At 40.0% G+C, this 16,635-nt stretch overlaps 1 protein-coding gene across 1 annotated transcript; it reads left to right on the top strand.

Moving 5' to 3' along the window:
* Window positions 1-1,960: 1,960 nt before the first annotated feature.
* Window positions 1,961-15,398, top strand: LOC104447655 (cysteine-rich receptor-like protein kinase 10). The gene is made up of 10 exons (XM_039313937.1): window positions 1,961-2,957; window positions 4,355-4,495; window positions 4,611-4,732; window positions 4,863-5,073; window positions 5,260-5,497; window positions 5,574-5,724; window positions 5,821-6,101; window positions 12,053-12,106; window positions 12,316-12,370; window positions 14,985-15,398. The coding sequence occupies exons 1-10, from the start codon at window positions 1,961-1,963 to the stop codon at window positions 15,396-15,398; spliced, it is 2,664 nt and encodes an 887-aa protein (XP_039169871.1).
* Window positions 15,399-16,635: the final 1,237 nt, after the last annotated feature.

The raw sequence follows: 16,635 nt of genomic DNA, 5'->3' as shown, positions 1-16,635 counted from the left end.
CAAGCTTCAAGTTACAAGTTTACGACTACGACAGATATTACCTTATGAATATAATAGGAGTTTAGGATTCCACTAATAGTAAAAGTTCTTAGTCTTGATATCACTTTTCTCTACAAGACTCCACAACTTTATCACGTGTATCACCAACCCAAGTGGACAACATGCTTTTGTCCTAAAAGAGAGAGTACGCAACACGCTAGAGAGATGCGATGTCATGCAAGTAAAACATGCTAGAGAGATGCAATCGTTGGGGTTGCCGATTGCCGAGATCGAGACCCCGTTGGTCGAGGTCAATGGTCGATGTCGAAGTCATGTACGTTGAGGGTCGACCCTTCATCTTTCTAAACTCCATTTTTATCTATCTCTGCAATCCTTCAACAGTGTGGTCGCTGAGGTTGCGTGACCTCAGCATTGCCTCACCTAGCATCACGCATCCTTTGTAGCCCTTGCCTAGTTTGTGTCAATCGTCTGAGGGACAATTCTAGGTTGTCCTAAGGTTGTGCAACCTCGGCAGCCCATCATCCAATGTGGTGCGATCAATCTTAACTACTGCACAGTAGCCAACGTGAGAAAGTTATGGTTTTAATGGATTGGCGCTTTCGGATTAAGGATTTGCAGAGAAATGGTGGATGGGAGATACACCTGCAATCAATCTCATGTACCTCTCTTCAACGAAGAAGAAAAACAGCGCCCTTTATTTTTCTTTTCTATTTTTTTAATTTCAAATTACTTTGCAAAACACTGCACCAAAAGTCACTAGTCAAACGCCAATTGCTCTGAGCAAAGTACACTTGAGCCAAGAAGCTTTGGCGAAATGACTATGCATTTTCCTGAAGTGAACCAAACGCAGAAAAAAGCTATAAGCGTCGCTGTCTACTAGTACACAACTCTACATTTTTATCTGGCTTGAAAGGTACGCTTCCCTTCGGGGTTAAGGATGTAACGTCATTCAAATAAAACGCGCTATTTTGGTTGCGAATTTTCTTGGTCTGAAAGGACAAAAGGTCGGAGTCGAGCATTCCCAAAAAAGGACAAGACCCACATTCTTGTTTGTCTTTTTGTGTGCGCTGGAGGGCTTAGAATTCTAATGATTTAATATCAAATATATTTTCGTTAGTATAACAAATTTTGGATTACTATAAAAATAATAATTTGTTCTGACTACATATTATTGAAGGACCGAACTCCATAATAATTTATAATAATTTGTTAATCAATTTTTTGTAATCCATAATAGACTATTATTCTTACAATAAATTAAAAATTATTATTAAAGGAGTGTTGTTGACTCTTTTCATGAAGGACATTGCTAAGCTAACAGCCCCATCCTTCCTAGAGGATAATGGTGAATTCTACCATAAGTGCTCTTTTGTAGATAATTTGGAATCGAAAAGTTTAGAAATATGGAGGGTGACCATTGAGAAGTAAATTTAGCAAAATATTCTATTCAATGAAGGCTGCCAAAAATCCTAAAAATTTATGATATATTTATGTACAAAACAATAAAAATTCTTCATTACTCAATTAAATACAAATTAGTCTCTCTTTCTATTGTTAATATATCTAGGTATCGAGATATTTGTAGTTCACAAACAAAAAGTCACCCATTCAAACCTCATTAACTATATATAAACTATTTGGAGTCAGAGTGATTTGTATAGGTGAAAAGTCATGACGTATTCCACTTGAATTGCAATGCTCCATGGATTATTTTACTTTCATTATTGCCCGTGTGAAAAATGTTTTGCGATAGTCATGCTCTCATATTCCTTTCCCTTTCCCTTTCCATTCATGAATAGCGAAGACACACGCTCTCTCTCTCTCTCTCTCTCTCTCTCTCCCTTCCTTTCTGTTTTTTCCCCAAATTTCACACCTCCTCTTCCTTATTTTCTCCATCCGTCGTGCCGCCAATAACGTGCGGCAAGACTAAAATTGGGATCTTGCGAGTGGAGCAACAGTAATGGCTACTATAAATCATGAAGTCCCCATTCATTCATCAACCAAGCCAAAAATGAATTCTTGCTTCATCATCTCCCTCTGTCTCTCCTCCTCCTTCTTCATCGACATTTTAAGCATTGAGGCTGCACCCGAATATCTGTTTCATGATTGCCCGAACACCACCCTCTTCACTCCCAACTCGACCTACCGATCCAACCTCCACGCCCTCCTCTCTTCCCTCTCCTCTGCCGCCGCCGGCAGCACCGACGGCTTCGCCAATGCCACCGCCGGCCAAAACCCTCTAGAACGGGCCTATGGGCTCTTCCTCTGCCGCGGCGACCTCAACAGCACCGAGTGCAGCCGCTGCGTGGCCACCGGAGAATGGGATATCCTCCAAAGATGCCCGAACCAGCGAGTCTCCACAATATGGTACGACCAGTGCATGTTGCGGTACTCGAACCGGTCCATACTCTCTGCCATGGAGCGATCGTTGGATCGTGTTTTGTATGACGTTGGGAACGTCACCGACCCAACCCGTTTCATGCAGCTTCTCGGTGAAACCCTGAACGATATCGCCACAAGGGCTTCAGCTGGCGGGTCAGGGAAGAAGGTTGCAACAGCGGAGGCAAACTTCACTAGCTCACAGAAGTTGTACGCACTCGCACAGTGTACGCCGGACTTGACGGCGTCAGACTGTGTCAAGTGCCTCCAGTTTGCGATCGCTAATCTGCCACAGGGGAAGCAAGGCGGGAGGTTGCTCGCTCCAAGCTGCAACTTGAGATATGAGCTCTACCCCTTTTATGATGCCTCAGCCCTGCCGTCGCCGGCCCCTCCACCTCCCGTTCCGGCACCTCCGCCTCCCGCTCCGGTGACCGGACCTAAAATTGCATGTGTGTGTATAGCTTGTCTCCCTCCATCCAGACTCTCCTTTTTCATAATATTAAGTCTGATTTTGCCATGGCCTCACTGGCCGTGGGTGAAGGCGGCCTCGCCCATGGCCACGACGATCTGGGCGACCGGCCTCGCCGTGGGAGCTCCCGAGGAATTTTACTTCTGAAGGAAAAAAAGAGAAGAAAAAAAAAAAAATAAAAAAATATAAAAATATATATATATATAAAAAGGAGAAGAAAGGTGAAGGTGAAGTGGGGATGAAGAGGGAGGGCACATCAAAAAATTATGACATGGGACCTGTCAAAATCGTTAACATGGAAAATCAGATATATTCAATATTTCACCGAATATAACCGATTTCACCAAATATATCCGATTCATCTAATAATCACTTTTCGACTTGACGTATGTCTTTTTCGCAACGTTTTTGGCTTCCTTTTGCATCAAGATTTTGATGTTGAACGTATCAATGTTCTGTATCCATCAATTTGGTCATCGTGGGTCAGCCATCATAAAATTATGTAATTATTCTTCGAAGAAAACGACGTGATTGATTGATTAAATTCATGAGGTGATGACAATTGAGGATCACAGAGTGCCTACGAGGTGGTACCCATGGAGTCCGTTTCCAATCGCCTTTCTTTCCTACTTTCTTAAAAAAAATTTCCTGTTTGATAGAAAAACCTTATTTACTTTAGGCCCTATTTATTTTAAAAAATATTTCTAAAAACAATTACTTATATCATTTATAAAAATTAACGAATGAAAATATTTTTGTCGTCCATTAAATTATTTAAATATAAATTATTGTCGAAAATGAAAATAATTTTCATTAACTAATTATTTTAAGACATGCCAACGATCGCTTTTAAGAAAATGTTTTTGGGCTTTTCAATTTCCACAAAATAATCAGAACCTTTATATAATTTGAAAAAATAAGTGACCATTTTTGTTCATCAAATTCATCAATGCAATTTATTAATTTATTTACTCCATAGGAAAATCTAACTTTATTCTAATTGAAGACTATCATGTTAATTGAATGCTCCTTTCTTCTTATTCATCAATAAAATTTATTTATTTTTATATTGACAAGGAAAATATCCTTAAGTAAATAATTAACGCATAAAATGAAATGTAGAAATTAAGATAAATCTTTCTCCACGAATAATATAGATTTGCATCTTATTCTTACAAATTCTGTCAGCATGATTTTTCGGGAAAAAAAATTCTTTATGTGATGGACGATGGAAATATATAATATTTCATCCCGTTGAACATGGTGGGTCTCACATCTGCCTATTAGGTTAGATTGTTTAGGTCAAAATTGGTAAAATGTGGCTTTTACTCGATCGATGGTTATTCTTATACATTCTCTCAACATCATTTGTTCTGGACATTTACTCATAAAGCATACTCTTTTCTCTTCATTTTTCACGTTTGCTCTGGCTTATGGTAATTATGAAATCTCATCCAGTCATAATCTCATTACTGATGCTATGGAGATATGGTTGCCCATATGCAGTCGAAAGCAATATATTTACTATGATAATCATCGTAATCGCCGTTTCTGTCGTCTCAACTGTGGTGGTTCTCTTCCTTGCTCGGTGTTTCAGTAGGAGGAATGCGACCAACACACATGCAGTCGTCCAAGGAGGTCAAATCGGTAAGAAATACGTACTGCTGCCGTCTACCTGGATAGAATGATAAAACTGTGTAAGCAGGATGTACTATTCTATGCTTTAACAGAAATGACCATCCCGTTTTGTTTTGTTGCGTAGGCCTTACTGAAATTACAAACTCCCAGTCCATGTTGTACGATTTAACCACCATACTAGCCGCCACAAGCAATTTCTCTTGTCAAAACAAGTTGGGTAACGGCGGATTTGGTGAAGTCTTCCTGGTACGGCTAGTTATCACACTTGAAAGATCCTGTGTTAAAAACCCTTGAAGATCTTTGATTTGGCCATTTTGAAAAGTTGTGATAAGAAACTACTCAGGTGTACTTAAACATCAAAATATTAACCTCCCAGGGTACGCTTCTTAATGGACTACCAATAGCTGTGAAGAGACTATCCCAAAGCTCCGGGCAAGGTTTTGAAGAATTTAAGAACGAAGTCATGTTGCTACCGAAGCTTCAACATCGAAATGTCGTGCAGCTGCTCGGGTTTTGCTTAGAGGGTGAAGAAAAACTGCTTGTCTATGAGTTTGTGCAGAATAAAAGTCTTGACTACTTTTTATTTGGTACGTCATCTTTTCCATATATTACTAAGCTATTGCTTTTTATGTTGACGCGAATATGTGATTGGCCTCAAATTATGTTGAATGTTTCCTATCTTTTGGAACCTAAAGTTAGTTCCTTGCATAGAATACATTCACGAGGATTTATCGACCAAAAATAACCTACATTCCAATTGTGCATACATGTAGATCCTGAAAAAAACAAGCACTTGAATTGGTCAACACGTTACAACATAGCATGTGGGATTGCTCAAGGAATGCGCTATCTACACGAGGACTCTCGAATTCGGATCATCCATCGTGATTTGAAATCAAGCAATATATTGTTGGATAGTGAAATGAACCCCAAGATTTCCGATTTTGGCATGGCAAGGATTTTCGGGATTGACCAAACACTAGCAATGACCGAAAGAATTGCGGGAACTTAGTAAGTGTTGTTGTGCTCCGTTCTTTGCTTTTTATGCTTATGTATGCTTATATTACTTATGTATAATGGTTTGTAGTGGCTATATGTCACCTGAGTATGCAATGAATGGGCAATTCTCGGTGAAGTCCGATGTCTATAGTCTTGGTATCCTACTTCTAGAGCTCATTATTGGTAAGAAGAATGGTTTTTTCAACCAGGTAGATGGGGGCGAAGGTATTGCTTGCTACGTAAGTTGCACAAATCAACTCCTTAACTAAAATGAAAATGGTTCAACTAAGCAAATTTGATGTCTTCAGAAATGCTTTTCAATGAACTGTTGTCAGGCTTGGAAAAACTGGAGAGACGGTACGCCGTTGTTGGTGTTAGATCCCGCCCTAGGAGGGACATATTCAGTGAACGAAGTTGCTAAATGCCTCAAAATCGGTTTGTTGTGTGCTCAGGAAGATCCAAATCATAGACCCACAATGGCGGACATAGTCCGTGAGTTGACCAGCCACCCTGTTACTCTTGAACTGCCCCGACAGCCGGCCTTCTGCCATGGCAGGACAGGGAGACTGGAATCGGACAAATCCCCTGGGAGGTCTATCACTGGGGCTGAACTTCGGTGATCATCAATGAACAATGAGCAAACATGGTGTCTTCTCGTTGAGGCTAATCATGTTTTGATCCTCTCGACAAGGAAGATCGTTTATATTAGTCTATTCATATGTATATGTGGTTTTATTGGATAGAGGAATGCAGGTTCTTCCTCATTTGAATAAATGATTACTTAGAAAGGACTAGAGTTTCACTTCATCGTCATGATTTTCTTAAAGTACTTTTCACGATGTGTCAAAACATAATCTGCGCCACTTTATTTCCATCAAATTCATTAGAAATCGAGGTCATGAAGGTCATCTCCATATATGACCTTTGCATCTCCGGCTTCTTTACTCGATTATAATGGTTGGTGGTTGATCATGATGGTAAGGCAAAGCGACTTTACACACATATTTCCTTAATCCCTCGATCTCCAAAGGGCCGCGGAAAGTTGAGAGTTCGAAGGGCCTTGGAGTGCTGACTCTGACCATCATCATCGCTAAACAAGAGAAGGCAACTCACGCAATTGACCTTGTAAATGACCCCTGTACATTGATATATAAAGACCCCTGTACGAGGCCAATGGGGGTACATCCTCACCAGTCACCATTTACCTTATTCTCTTTCACACTTGAATGTTGATGGCCTAATCAATAGCAATATTAAAAGTTTTTTGGGATAATCCTCACCATTTATCTCTCTCTCTCTCACCTCCACCATGGCTCACATGGCCCTCGCCTTTATTTCCGTGCCTCATCAATATCGGCATTACAGTTCCGCATTGCATCGGCCCATCTTTCCTTGTCACACAAGGAGGAGGGCGGTGTCATTACTAATGGAATTGAGGAAGAAGCGAAAGATGAGAAAAGGAAAAGAAGAATATGTGGAAGAAAAGGAAAGAACGAAAATTCGGACAACTGCGTATGGTTGGTTCGTGGAACTATAAGGATTTACAAAAAAATAAATGTGATTAATCATCTGGGTTTGGACAAAGTATTACTATTGGGTGAAATATGCATATGTGTCCTCTTGTCATATAAATGTGGATTTCAAGGAGTATAATCCAAAGCCCCCAACAATTGCTCCATAGAAGAGGCATGTCTTTCATTGAAGAAAGGACTTGGAAGCACTTAGAATTTTTTTTTTTATAACATTCACACTCATTGCGAGCAATTGAATACATTATCTTCATTCGTCTACATTCTTGACTTGCCTTGACCTTGGCCATTACTTTTCGTGTTGGATCGAAACACTGACTTTGAACACTTTATTTTTTACTTTAGTTGTTGTGCTTATCTACTCCAATCTCTATCGTCTTTTATAAGATGACATTACACAATATCCTCTGGAAATTTCTACCAATTGTCTAGTGGACTGGTCTTTAACAAAGATAAGCCGAGAAAATATTAAGTGGGACCGTCTTTTCCCACTGTCAACGAGACACTCCGTTAATTAGATGCGACGTGTCGAAGTGAGACCCATTAATCTCAATTTTCTTCTCTCCTCCGTTAACCCCTCTCCACCGTTACTCTCTCTCTCTCTCTCTCTCATGGTGTCAAAGTTGGACTGCTATGGCCAAGGTCGCCACTGTAGAGCCTCGAACTGAATTTCCTAGAGACCGGATGGTGGTGGTTGGTGTCAAGCTCATAGAGCAAGGAGCTCCTGACGTGCACTTTGGTCAAGGTCGCCGAACCCCATGATCACGTCGACATGCTTCATGTTCTCATGAACGATTGTGAGAGAAAGGAAGGCTTGGGCTTAGGTTTCTAAGAGGTGTAGGTGTTTGTGTTTTTCGAGGTTGGGTGTGTAATACATGAAGGATTCTGCAACTTGAAGTAGGTTCACCTTTGGTTTCATTTAACAAACTTGAGATTAGTCTGCAAAAGAAATAGAGAATTGGAAAATTTAAATGAGCTTTAATTTCAACTATGATTCCTAGTGAACTACAAAAACTCAAGGGATTTTGCTTGTGAATTTTCCCTATAAATTTGGTCATCTTGTTGTGCACATCTTTGTTTGTGGAGCTTGTTAATGAAGTTTAAGCATTTTTGGACTTATGGTGTGGTGCTCGAGGAAGAAGACCGAACGGAAGGGAGAGAGAGAGGGTAACAGAGCCGAGAGAAGTGACGGAGGTGAGAAAAATTGAAATTAATGGGTCCCTTAGGACACATGGCAGCCAATTAACGGAGTGTCTCATTGACAACATGGCAAAACGGTCTCAACTAATATTTTCTGAGGCAGTGTGTCATCACAAAAGTTGAGATTAGCTGATTGAATATACATTTGTTATAGATGGGCCCAGCCCATGTTTCATAAAGCCCAAACCCATGTTTCAATAGCCGCAGTTCTCTTTTTTCTTTTTTCTTCTTTTTGGTCAAAATGATAGCCACAATGCAGCCACTTTCAAAGTTGCTTCCCTAGATATGCACATGAAGTTAGTGAAGGTGGTGAGAAATGCAAGGAAAAAAGAGAGAGTAAGCTCGTCCGTGAAGGAAATGAGAAAACTAAGAAAAGAGAGAGAAATTTTCACGTGTGTATGTTTTGGGTAGCCTAACATGCCAGCATGATATAAATTCACCATTACCAACTACATAATGAGGCCTCAAAATACTCCTAATCTCTGAGGATTCTCTCCAAGCATGGGTAGCATCTGCCTCGCAATGAACACTTCCTCTAGCATGAAGAAGTTATTGTGATACAAGATACATCCCATTTCTTTCCTATAGTACTGATGATTTTATTTCTTTTTGCTTTTCTTCATGGCCAATCAAGAGAGGAAAGATTGCTTTAGGGTTGGGAGACATGACATGCTAGTTTAGCTGGTGCTCTTCGTTGTAATAACTGTCCCCAAGCACTAGCAACCCTATTACTTTTGATCAAAATTGATACTATCAATTAAATTTTTTGATCAAATTGAGTTGTTTCATAATGTTGGTGCAAATGAACTTACCACTGTGGAGTCCTTGCAATTTGACTTGGCTACAACACAAGTTGCAACAAATGATTTCTCTCGTGAAAATAATTTGGGTGAAGGTGGATTTGGTGAAGTTTTGTAGGTACTTATTACATGTTTGTTAGAAACAATCCAGAATGCTTTACATATGAATTGAATTTAACATAATGATGTTGATGTAAAGCCTCTTTATGTTAGCTTCTAAGAAGTTGTGATAAGGAATTCCACTGGGAGGTCTGTCACTGGGGCTGAACTTTGGTGATCATCAATGAACAATATGCAAATATGATGTGTTCTCGTTGAGGCTAATCATGTTTTGATCCTCTCGATAAGGAAGGTAATCTATTATAATCTATTCATATGTATATGTGGTCTTATTGGATAGAGGAATGCAGGTTGTTCCTCATCCGAAGAAACGATTAATAAGAAAGGACTAGAGTTTCACTTCATTGTCATGATTTTCTCATAGTATTTTCATGATATGTGATGATATAATATGCACCACTTTATTTCCATCACATTCATTAGAAATCAAGGTCATGAATATCATCTCCAAATATGTTCCTTTACATCTCTGACTTCTTTACTCGATTATAATGGTTAGTGGTTGATTATGATTGTGAGGCAAAGCGACTTTACACATATTTCCTTAATCCCTCGATCTTCAAAGGACCACGGAAAGTTTAGAGTTTCAAGAGCCAACAAATGCTGTCTCTAACCAACATCATCGCTAAACATGAGAATGCAACTCACACAATTGACCTTGCAAATGACCCCTGTACTAGGCCAATGGGGGACCATCCTCACCGGTCACCATTTATCTTATTCTCTTTCACACCTGAATTGATGGCGTAATCAATAGCAACTTATTAGTAGTTTTCTGGGATCATCCTCACCATTTATTTCTCTCTCTCTCTCCCTCCCCTCATCCGCGGCTCGCATGGCCCTCGCCTTATTTCCGTGCCTCACCATAATCGGCATTTCGGTTCTGCATTGCATTGGCCCATCTTTGCTCAAGCTCGCCTTCTTATCATAAGGAGGAGGGCGGTGGCATTACTCGTGGAATTGAGGAAGAAGCAAAAGATGAGAAAAGAAAAAGAAGAATTTGTAAAAGAAAAGGAAAGAACAAAAATTCAGACAACTCTTTTCTTTATTTGATGACTGCAATAAAAGAACTGTGTATGGATGGTTGGTGGAACTATAAGGAATTACAATAAATGTGATTTATCATATGGATTTGGACAAAGTATTGCTATTGGGTGACATGTGGATATGCTTTCTTTTGTTATATACATGTGCGGATTTCAAGAGTATAATTCAAAGTCCCTAACGATTGTTCTAAAAATGAGGCATGTCGTTTGTTGGAAAAAGGAATTAGAATCACTTACAATTTTTTTTTTTTTTTAACATTCATACTCATTGCGAGCAATTGAGTATACTATCTTCACCCCCTCAACATTCTTGACTTGCTTTGACCTTGGCCATAACTTTCCATGTTGGAAAAAAACACCGACTTTGAACTCTTTATTTTTAACTTTTGCTGGTGTCTTGTCTACTCCATTCTCCTTTGTCATACGTAAGATAATATTGTACAATATCCTCTGGAAATTTGTACCAATTGTTTAGTGGACTAGTCTTTATCAAGACAAGCGGAGAGAATATCAAGTGGGACCTTCTTTCTACGTTATCAATGAGATGCTCCATTAATTGTATGCTACGTGTCCAAAAAGGACCCATTAGTCTCAATTTTCTTCTCACTTTTGTTAATCCCTATCCTCCGTTACTTTCTCTCTCTCCTCTCACTCATGGCATCAAAGTAGTACTGCTTTAATCAAGGTCGTCGTCGTAGAGCCTCCAGCTGAAGTTCATGGAGCCCAGGCGATGGTGGTTGGCGTTGAGCTTGCAGAGTAGGGAGCTGCTGACGTGCGCTTTGATCAAGGTCATCGAACCTGGCGATTGCGTCGTTGCGCTTCATGTTCTCAAGAATGATAGTAAGAGAGAGGAAGGCTCGGACTTAGGGTTTCTATGAGGTGTAGGTATTTGTGTTTTTCAAGGTTGGGTGTGAGTTTACAAAGGTTTCTGCAACTTGAAGCAGGTTCACCTTCCGTTTCATTCAATAACCTTGAGATTTGTGTGCAAAAGAAATAGAGAATTGGAAAAGCAATTTAACTAAGCTTTATTTTGACTTTGATTCCTAATGAATTGTAAAAAGGCTCAAGGGATTTTGCATGGGAATTTTCCTCGTAAATTCAGTCATCTTGTTGTGCACATCTTTGTTTGCAGAACCTGTTAATGAAGTGTAAGCATTTCTTGATTTATGGTGTGGTACAAAAGTAAGAGGAGGACAGAGAAAAATCGGAGTTGACAAAAAAAATTGAAATTAATGAATTCATTAGGAGAAGTGGCAGCCAATTAATGGAGTCTCTCGTTGATGACGTGGAATGATGAACCTACCTAATATTTTCTCAAGGCGTGTGTTATCATTGAAGTCGAGATTGGCCCAATTGAATCTACATTTGTTACAGATGGGCACAGCTCATGTTTCCTAAAGCCCAAATCCATGGTTCAATAGCCAGGATTCAGCCACTTTCAGAGTTGCTTCCCTAGATATTGAGAAGAAATAGAATCTAGAAGATAAACTGTACATGAGAGACTTATGTATTCTGTAGTTGCTGAACAATCAATTGCAATACATCAGTTGAACATTTCTTTTCATCTTTCTTCTTGTTCAACCTTACAAAGCTTTACTATATGAAGAAGAACAAAAATACAAAGAGAGAGAACTTGAGAAGAACAGAGAGAATTAAGAGAACAGAGAGATTCAAGTTTTCAGAAATGTATCACATCGGCTCATCAGTTTCCTTCAATCTCTTTATACTAAAGCTTAACTACTTAGACTTTCTTTCAAAACAGATTTAACAACTTTAGTAACATAATGATTAATCTTGGCACACGTGCAGCTCCTTCAGTAGCTTGATCAACTTCTGTTCCTAGTTTTAATCTCTTGTTAATCTCTTGTATAGTCGGATTCTTCACAGGGATTGCCAGCTCAACTTTTCTACGGATCACCAGCTCAGGTTTTGTTTCTTCGACTTCTTTATAGCTTGCCAGCTCATCTTTCAGCTTCACTTCGAGCTTGCTCTGCTTTGGTTTATTCAGCTGCCTTGTTCAGCTGTAGTTGCAACTCATCTTTCCCTTCTTTTATCATCTTCACTTTGCTCAGCTCCTCTGCTTCTATCAGCTTCTTTGTTCTGTGTTTTTAATCTTTGTTTTGTCTCTTTAACAGATATGTGCATGAAGTCAGTGAAGGTGGTGACATTTCATGCAAGGACAAAGTGAAAGTGAGCTTGTCCGTGGAGGAAATGAGAAAACGAAGAAAAGAAAGATAAACGTTCACGTGGGCGCGTTTCAGATACCCCAACATGCCAACGTGATATAAATTCACCGTCACTAACCACACTATGAGGCCTCAAAATATTCCTAACCTTTATGGATTCCTGCTAAGAATAGGTAACACCTGCACCACAATGAACATTTCCCTTAGCATGAAGAACTGATGGTGATACAATATTAATCCCATTTCTTTCTTATAGTATTGATGATTTTGTTTCTTTTTGCTTTTCTTCATGACCAATCAAGACAGGAAAGATTGCTTTACAGTGAGGAGACACAACATGCCAATTTAACTAATACTCTTCCTTCCGATAATGTCCCGAAGCACTAGCAACCTCATATCTAGAGGTGAGTATGGTTCTGAGATAAAATTAGGAGCCTGAGGACCTAAACGGTAGGAATTGGAAACCACTCACCCCTCCCTATATCCATTATTATAGATCAAAATCAACATTATAGATGTAATTTTATAATCAATTTGAGTTGTTTTGTAATGTTGGTGCAAACAAACTTAATTCCATGGAGTCCTTGCAATATGACTTGGCTGCAATACTAGCCACAACAAATAATTTTTCTCGTGAAAACGAGTTAGGTAAAGGTGGATCCGGTGAAATTTTTTAGGTGCAAATTACATATTAGTTAGAAATAATAAGAATGCTTTACATTTGAATTAAACATAATGATGTCGAATAAAAAGAAACATGAAAAGCTTTTTTATGTTTGCTTATAAGACATTGTGATTAGGAAATAAACGCTAAATACAAAACACTTTAGGGTAGACATTCTAATGGACAACAAATCGCGGTGAAGAGGTTATCTCAAAGCTCAAGACAGGGTGATGAAGAATTCAAGAATGAAGTTTTATTGGTCACGAAGCCTCAATACATAAACCTTGTATGGCTGCTCGGATTTTGCTTAGAGGGAGATGGAAAACTACTCACCTATGAGTTTGTGCCAAATAAAAGTCTTGATTACTTCTTATTTGGTTTGTTGCAGTTTAACCTTCTAATGTGCAGAAAGTACCATTTGCAAGAAATCATACGTTCAAGCTTTCACTAGTTGTGGAAAATTTGAATTTTTGGTTTTTGTTCTTTTAACTGAATATAGATTTTTCATGAGCAACCTTTGATGAATGAGAGTAAATATATTGGTAATTTAACTAACACTCCCATTTGATTATTTAGTCTAGACAAGAAGTAGTTGAATTGAGTCTTCCAGAAGCACGACAATGTACGATCCATGTAACATAAAGAAAACGGGATTGTCTTTCTCAAATGTTTATGTACATGTTTTACATTCTTTTCTTATTTCTTTTTCTTTTCACGGAGTGCTTTCTTATTAATGTTTTCCGAACTTCAATGACAGGTCTCCCGTCACCAAGAATCGAGGCACATTTCAGGTGCAACTTTCCCAAGCGGATCTGGCAATTATCTCAATCTCATACTAGTTAAACATGGTAGATTTTGCCAAACGATGGATAAGGACACCTAAGTGTCAAAAAATTTGAAAAACGTTCACCTAAGTGTCAGAAATCCACCGTATTATAATACTTATGATGAATGTTTTTAAAAAGTTATGGTGCTCAAGTAATCGGAAAAAAAAATAATTATGATACCTATGTAAATGTTGTATGTAAGTTATGATAGTCAAATAATTGAAAAAAAAAATGTTATGGCACTCAAGTGAGAGCTACACGAAAGTTATATCACTTGTCGTGTCCTTTTCTTTGCTAATTAGGTGGATAAGGTTGAATTCAGGTGGTAAGTGGGTGCAAGATGGTTTCTATCTGCTGTTGACGCCTAAAATTTCCTTTTAATTAATTAGGTTTTACTTTATTTTATTTTGTCATTTCGGATAAATAAGATAATAAATAATAAATAACAAAAACAACAACAAAAATAAATAAAAAGGAAAAAACAAAAGAAAGCAAAAGCCCAGCCCCTCCCTCTTTTTCTCTCCCTTGCGTAGGCCCAGGGCCCAGCCCTTGTTTTCTTGAGTTTTGGCCTGGCCCCCTCTCTTCTTCTTCCTCAGCGCCGCATCTCACGCGCGGTGGCCGGCGACGCGTGCGAAGGACGACCTACGGCTGAGGGGAGTAGGCCGACGTCGTCCGGAGAGGATAAGATCAGGCACCATTAATGCTGAGCGAGCTTCGCTGGAAAGCTCGATGGGACACCGGTTCAGCCGAGCGGAACCGGTGGGCAAGCCGGAGGCTGGCGACCAAGCCCCTCTGTCGACCGGATTTCCTTCGCCTATAAGCATCGTCGGGGGGGGTGGCGAGCTCGGAGATCCTTCACTAAGAGACATCGGGAAGGATCGAAGGGCGAGCGAGAGAGAACTCGAGTCGCGAGTTCAGCCCACCCTCCACCGAGAGACTTCGGGGAAGGCCGGCGGCGAGCGACTTCGAGAAGGTTAGATCCGGCCGGTGGAGGCTCGGATCTAGCCTGAGTGAGAGAGAAGCGAGGTCGAAGGAGGCGAAAGAGTTCTGGAAGAGGGGAGAGCGCAGCGACGAGGAGGGCTGGCGAAAGCCCAGATCTGACCAGATCTGGGATTCGTTGTCGACAGCGCAACCGCGTCACCACCGCCATCTTCGACGTTGTCGACCGCCCACGCCGAAGCTCCAGCCAGCCGCCGTGTTCGTCATCGTCCTCCGACGCTGTCCGACGCAAGCCGAGACCCCTGCAGAGCCGCGTCGCGCACCCTCTGACGTCGTCGCCGTCTCCCCCACTCGCCGCCACCTCGCCACAGGTAATAAGGGTCGTCGTCATCACCGTCACCACCGTCGCCACCACCGCCATCATCACCGTCGTAGTCGTCGCCGCCATTGCCCCGGCGATGCTTTGGCGCCGCGAATCGGGAACCCTAGGGTTCCCGATTTTCCGAGTCGTCGGGTCGGACCGGGCCAGGAACCGGGTAGGGTTTTGCGCGATTTGGGGAGGCGGAAGACCGGGTCGCGATCCGGGTCACGAATCCGGGTAGGGTTTTAGGAATCGGGTCGCGGCTGCAAGCCGGGTCGAGAGCGGGTCGGGCATAGGTCTGAACCGGGTAGGGTTTCCGCCTGAGACGGGCCGGGTTGTGCGCGTGGGCTGGGTAGATGTTTAACTAGGGTTTTTATAAAGCGGGCCAAGAGCGGTTTGGGCTTTTCTTTAAAAAAAATGGGAAAAAAAAAAAGTCAAGTCGGGCCCGCAACGCAGCCCGTCTCGTGTCTCGGGCGAGACGAAAGTGGGTCGGACCCAACCCGAGATCCGACCCGGTTTGTTTTATATTATTATAATATAAAATAATATTTTAAAAATAATAAATAAATATTTTCCAAAAAAATTAAAAAATATTTTAATTTCCGAAAACCCGAAAAATGTTTAAAAATGTTAAAAAATGTTTTATTTTCTAAAAAAATCGAGAAAAATAAAAAATAATTTATTTTCCAAAAATATTTTGAAAAAATTAAAAAATATTTTATTTTCCAAAAAATAAAAAAAAATAAAAAAATTCCATATTATCCAAAAGGTACCAAAAAAAAAAAAAAAAAAATCCCTTTTATGTCCAAAAATTAGAAAAAGACTCAAAAAATGTTTTTCCTTACAAAAATGCATGGAAAATCCCTTGAACATCCAAAAAACCTCAAGGTTTAAACAAGATTAGGTACCGAAAGGGCATTAGTGATTAATTAGTGTAATCAAGTCCCCGATCCTAATTTCTCTGGTTGCGCAGAGTAAGTATTTCTCCCGATACTTCTCTTGGGTTTTTAATCAACCTACTCCAAATTGATTAGTGGCGACTCCATTTTAAAAATTGATTTACGGGTTAAAAACTTAGACCATTAAGTCGTGAATTGGTGAACTTGGGAGAGTCCGGGCATAACTAATTTCATCCGAGCCATTAGCCTTCTTAGGCGCCTGTACCCGATCGCGGACGCCGAAAAAAAAGAAGAGGTCGCGACATCTGCATTAACTCATTTTTACGTCATACAACATTAATGATTCATATCCAAACCAAACCCAACACATATCTATTTCAATTCGGGCTCAAAATCTTAACAATCGTTGCCATTAAATAAGAGGTCATGTAATTTTCATGTGGCCCAACTCTAAGAGGCTATTTTTATTTGTATTATTTTTCTTGAGATGCAAGTTGAGTTTTTTTCTTACAAACTGAAACGAATTCTTTCAACAACCTTATAAGATATGTTAAGGATTAATGTTTCCCATCTATTTTT

This window comes from Eucalyptus grandis, chromosome 5 (genome assembly GCF_016545825.1).
Source record: "Eucalyptus grandis isolate ANBG69807.140 chromosome 5, ASM1654582v1, whole genome shotgun sequence".
NCBI classification, from domain to species: domain Eukaryota; kingdom Viridiplantae; phylum Streptophyta; class Magnoliopsida; order Myrtales; family Myrtaceae; genus Eucalyptus; species Eucalyptus grandis.
The sequence above is the reverse complement of the archived record's forward strand: the minus strand, read 5'-3'. Positions and strand labels throughout refer to the sequence as shown.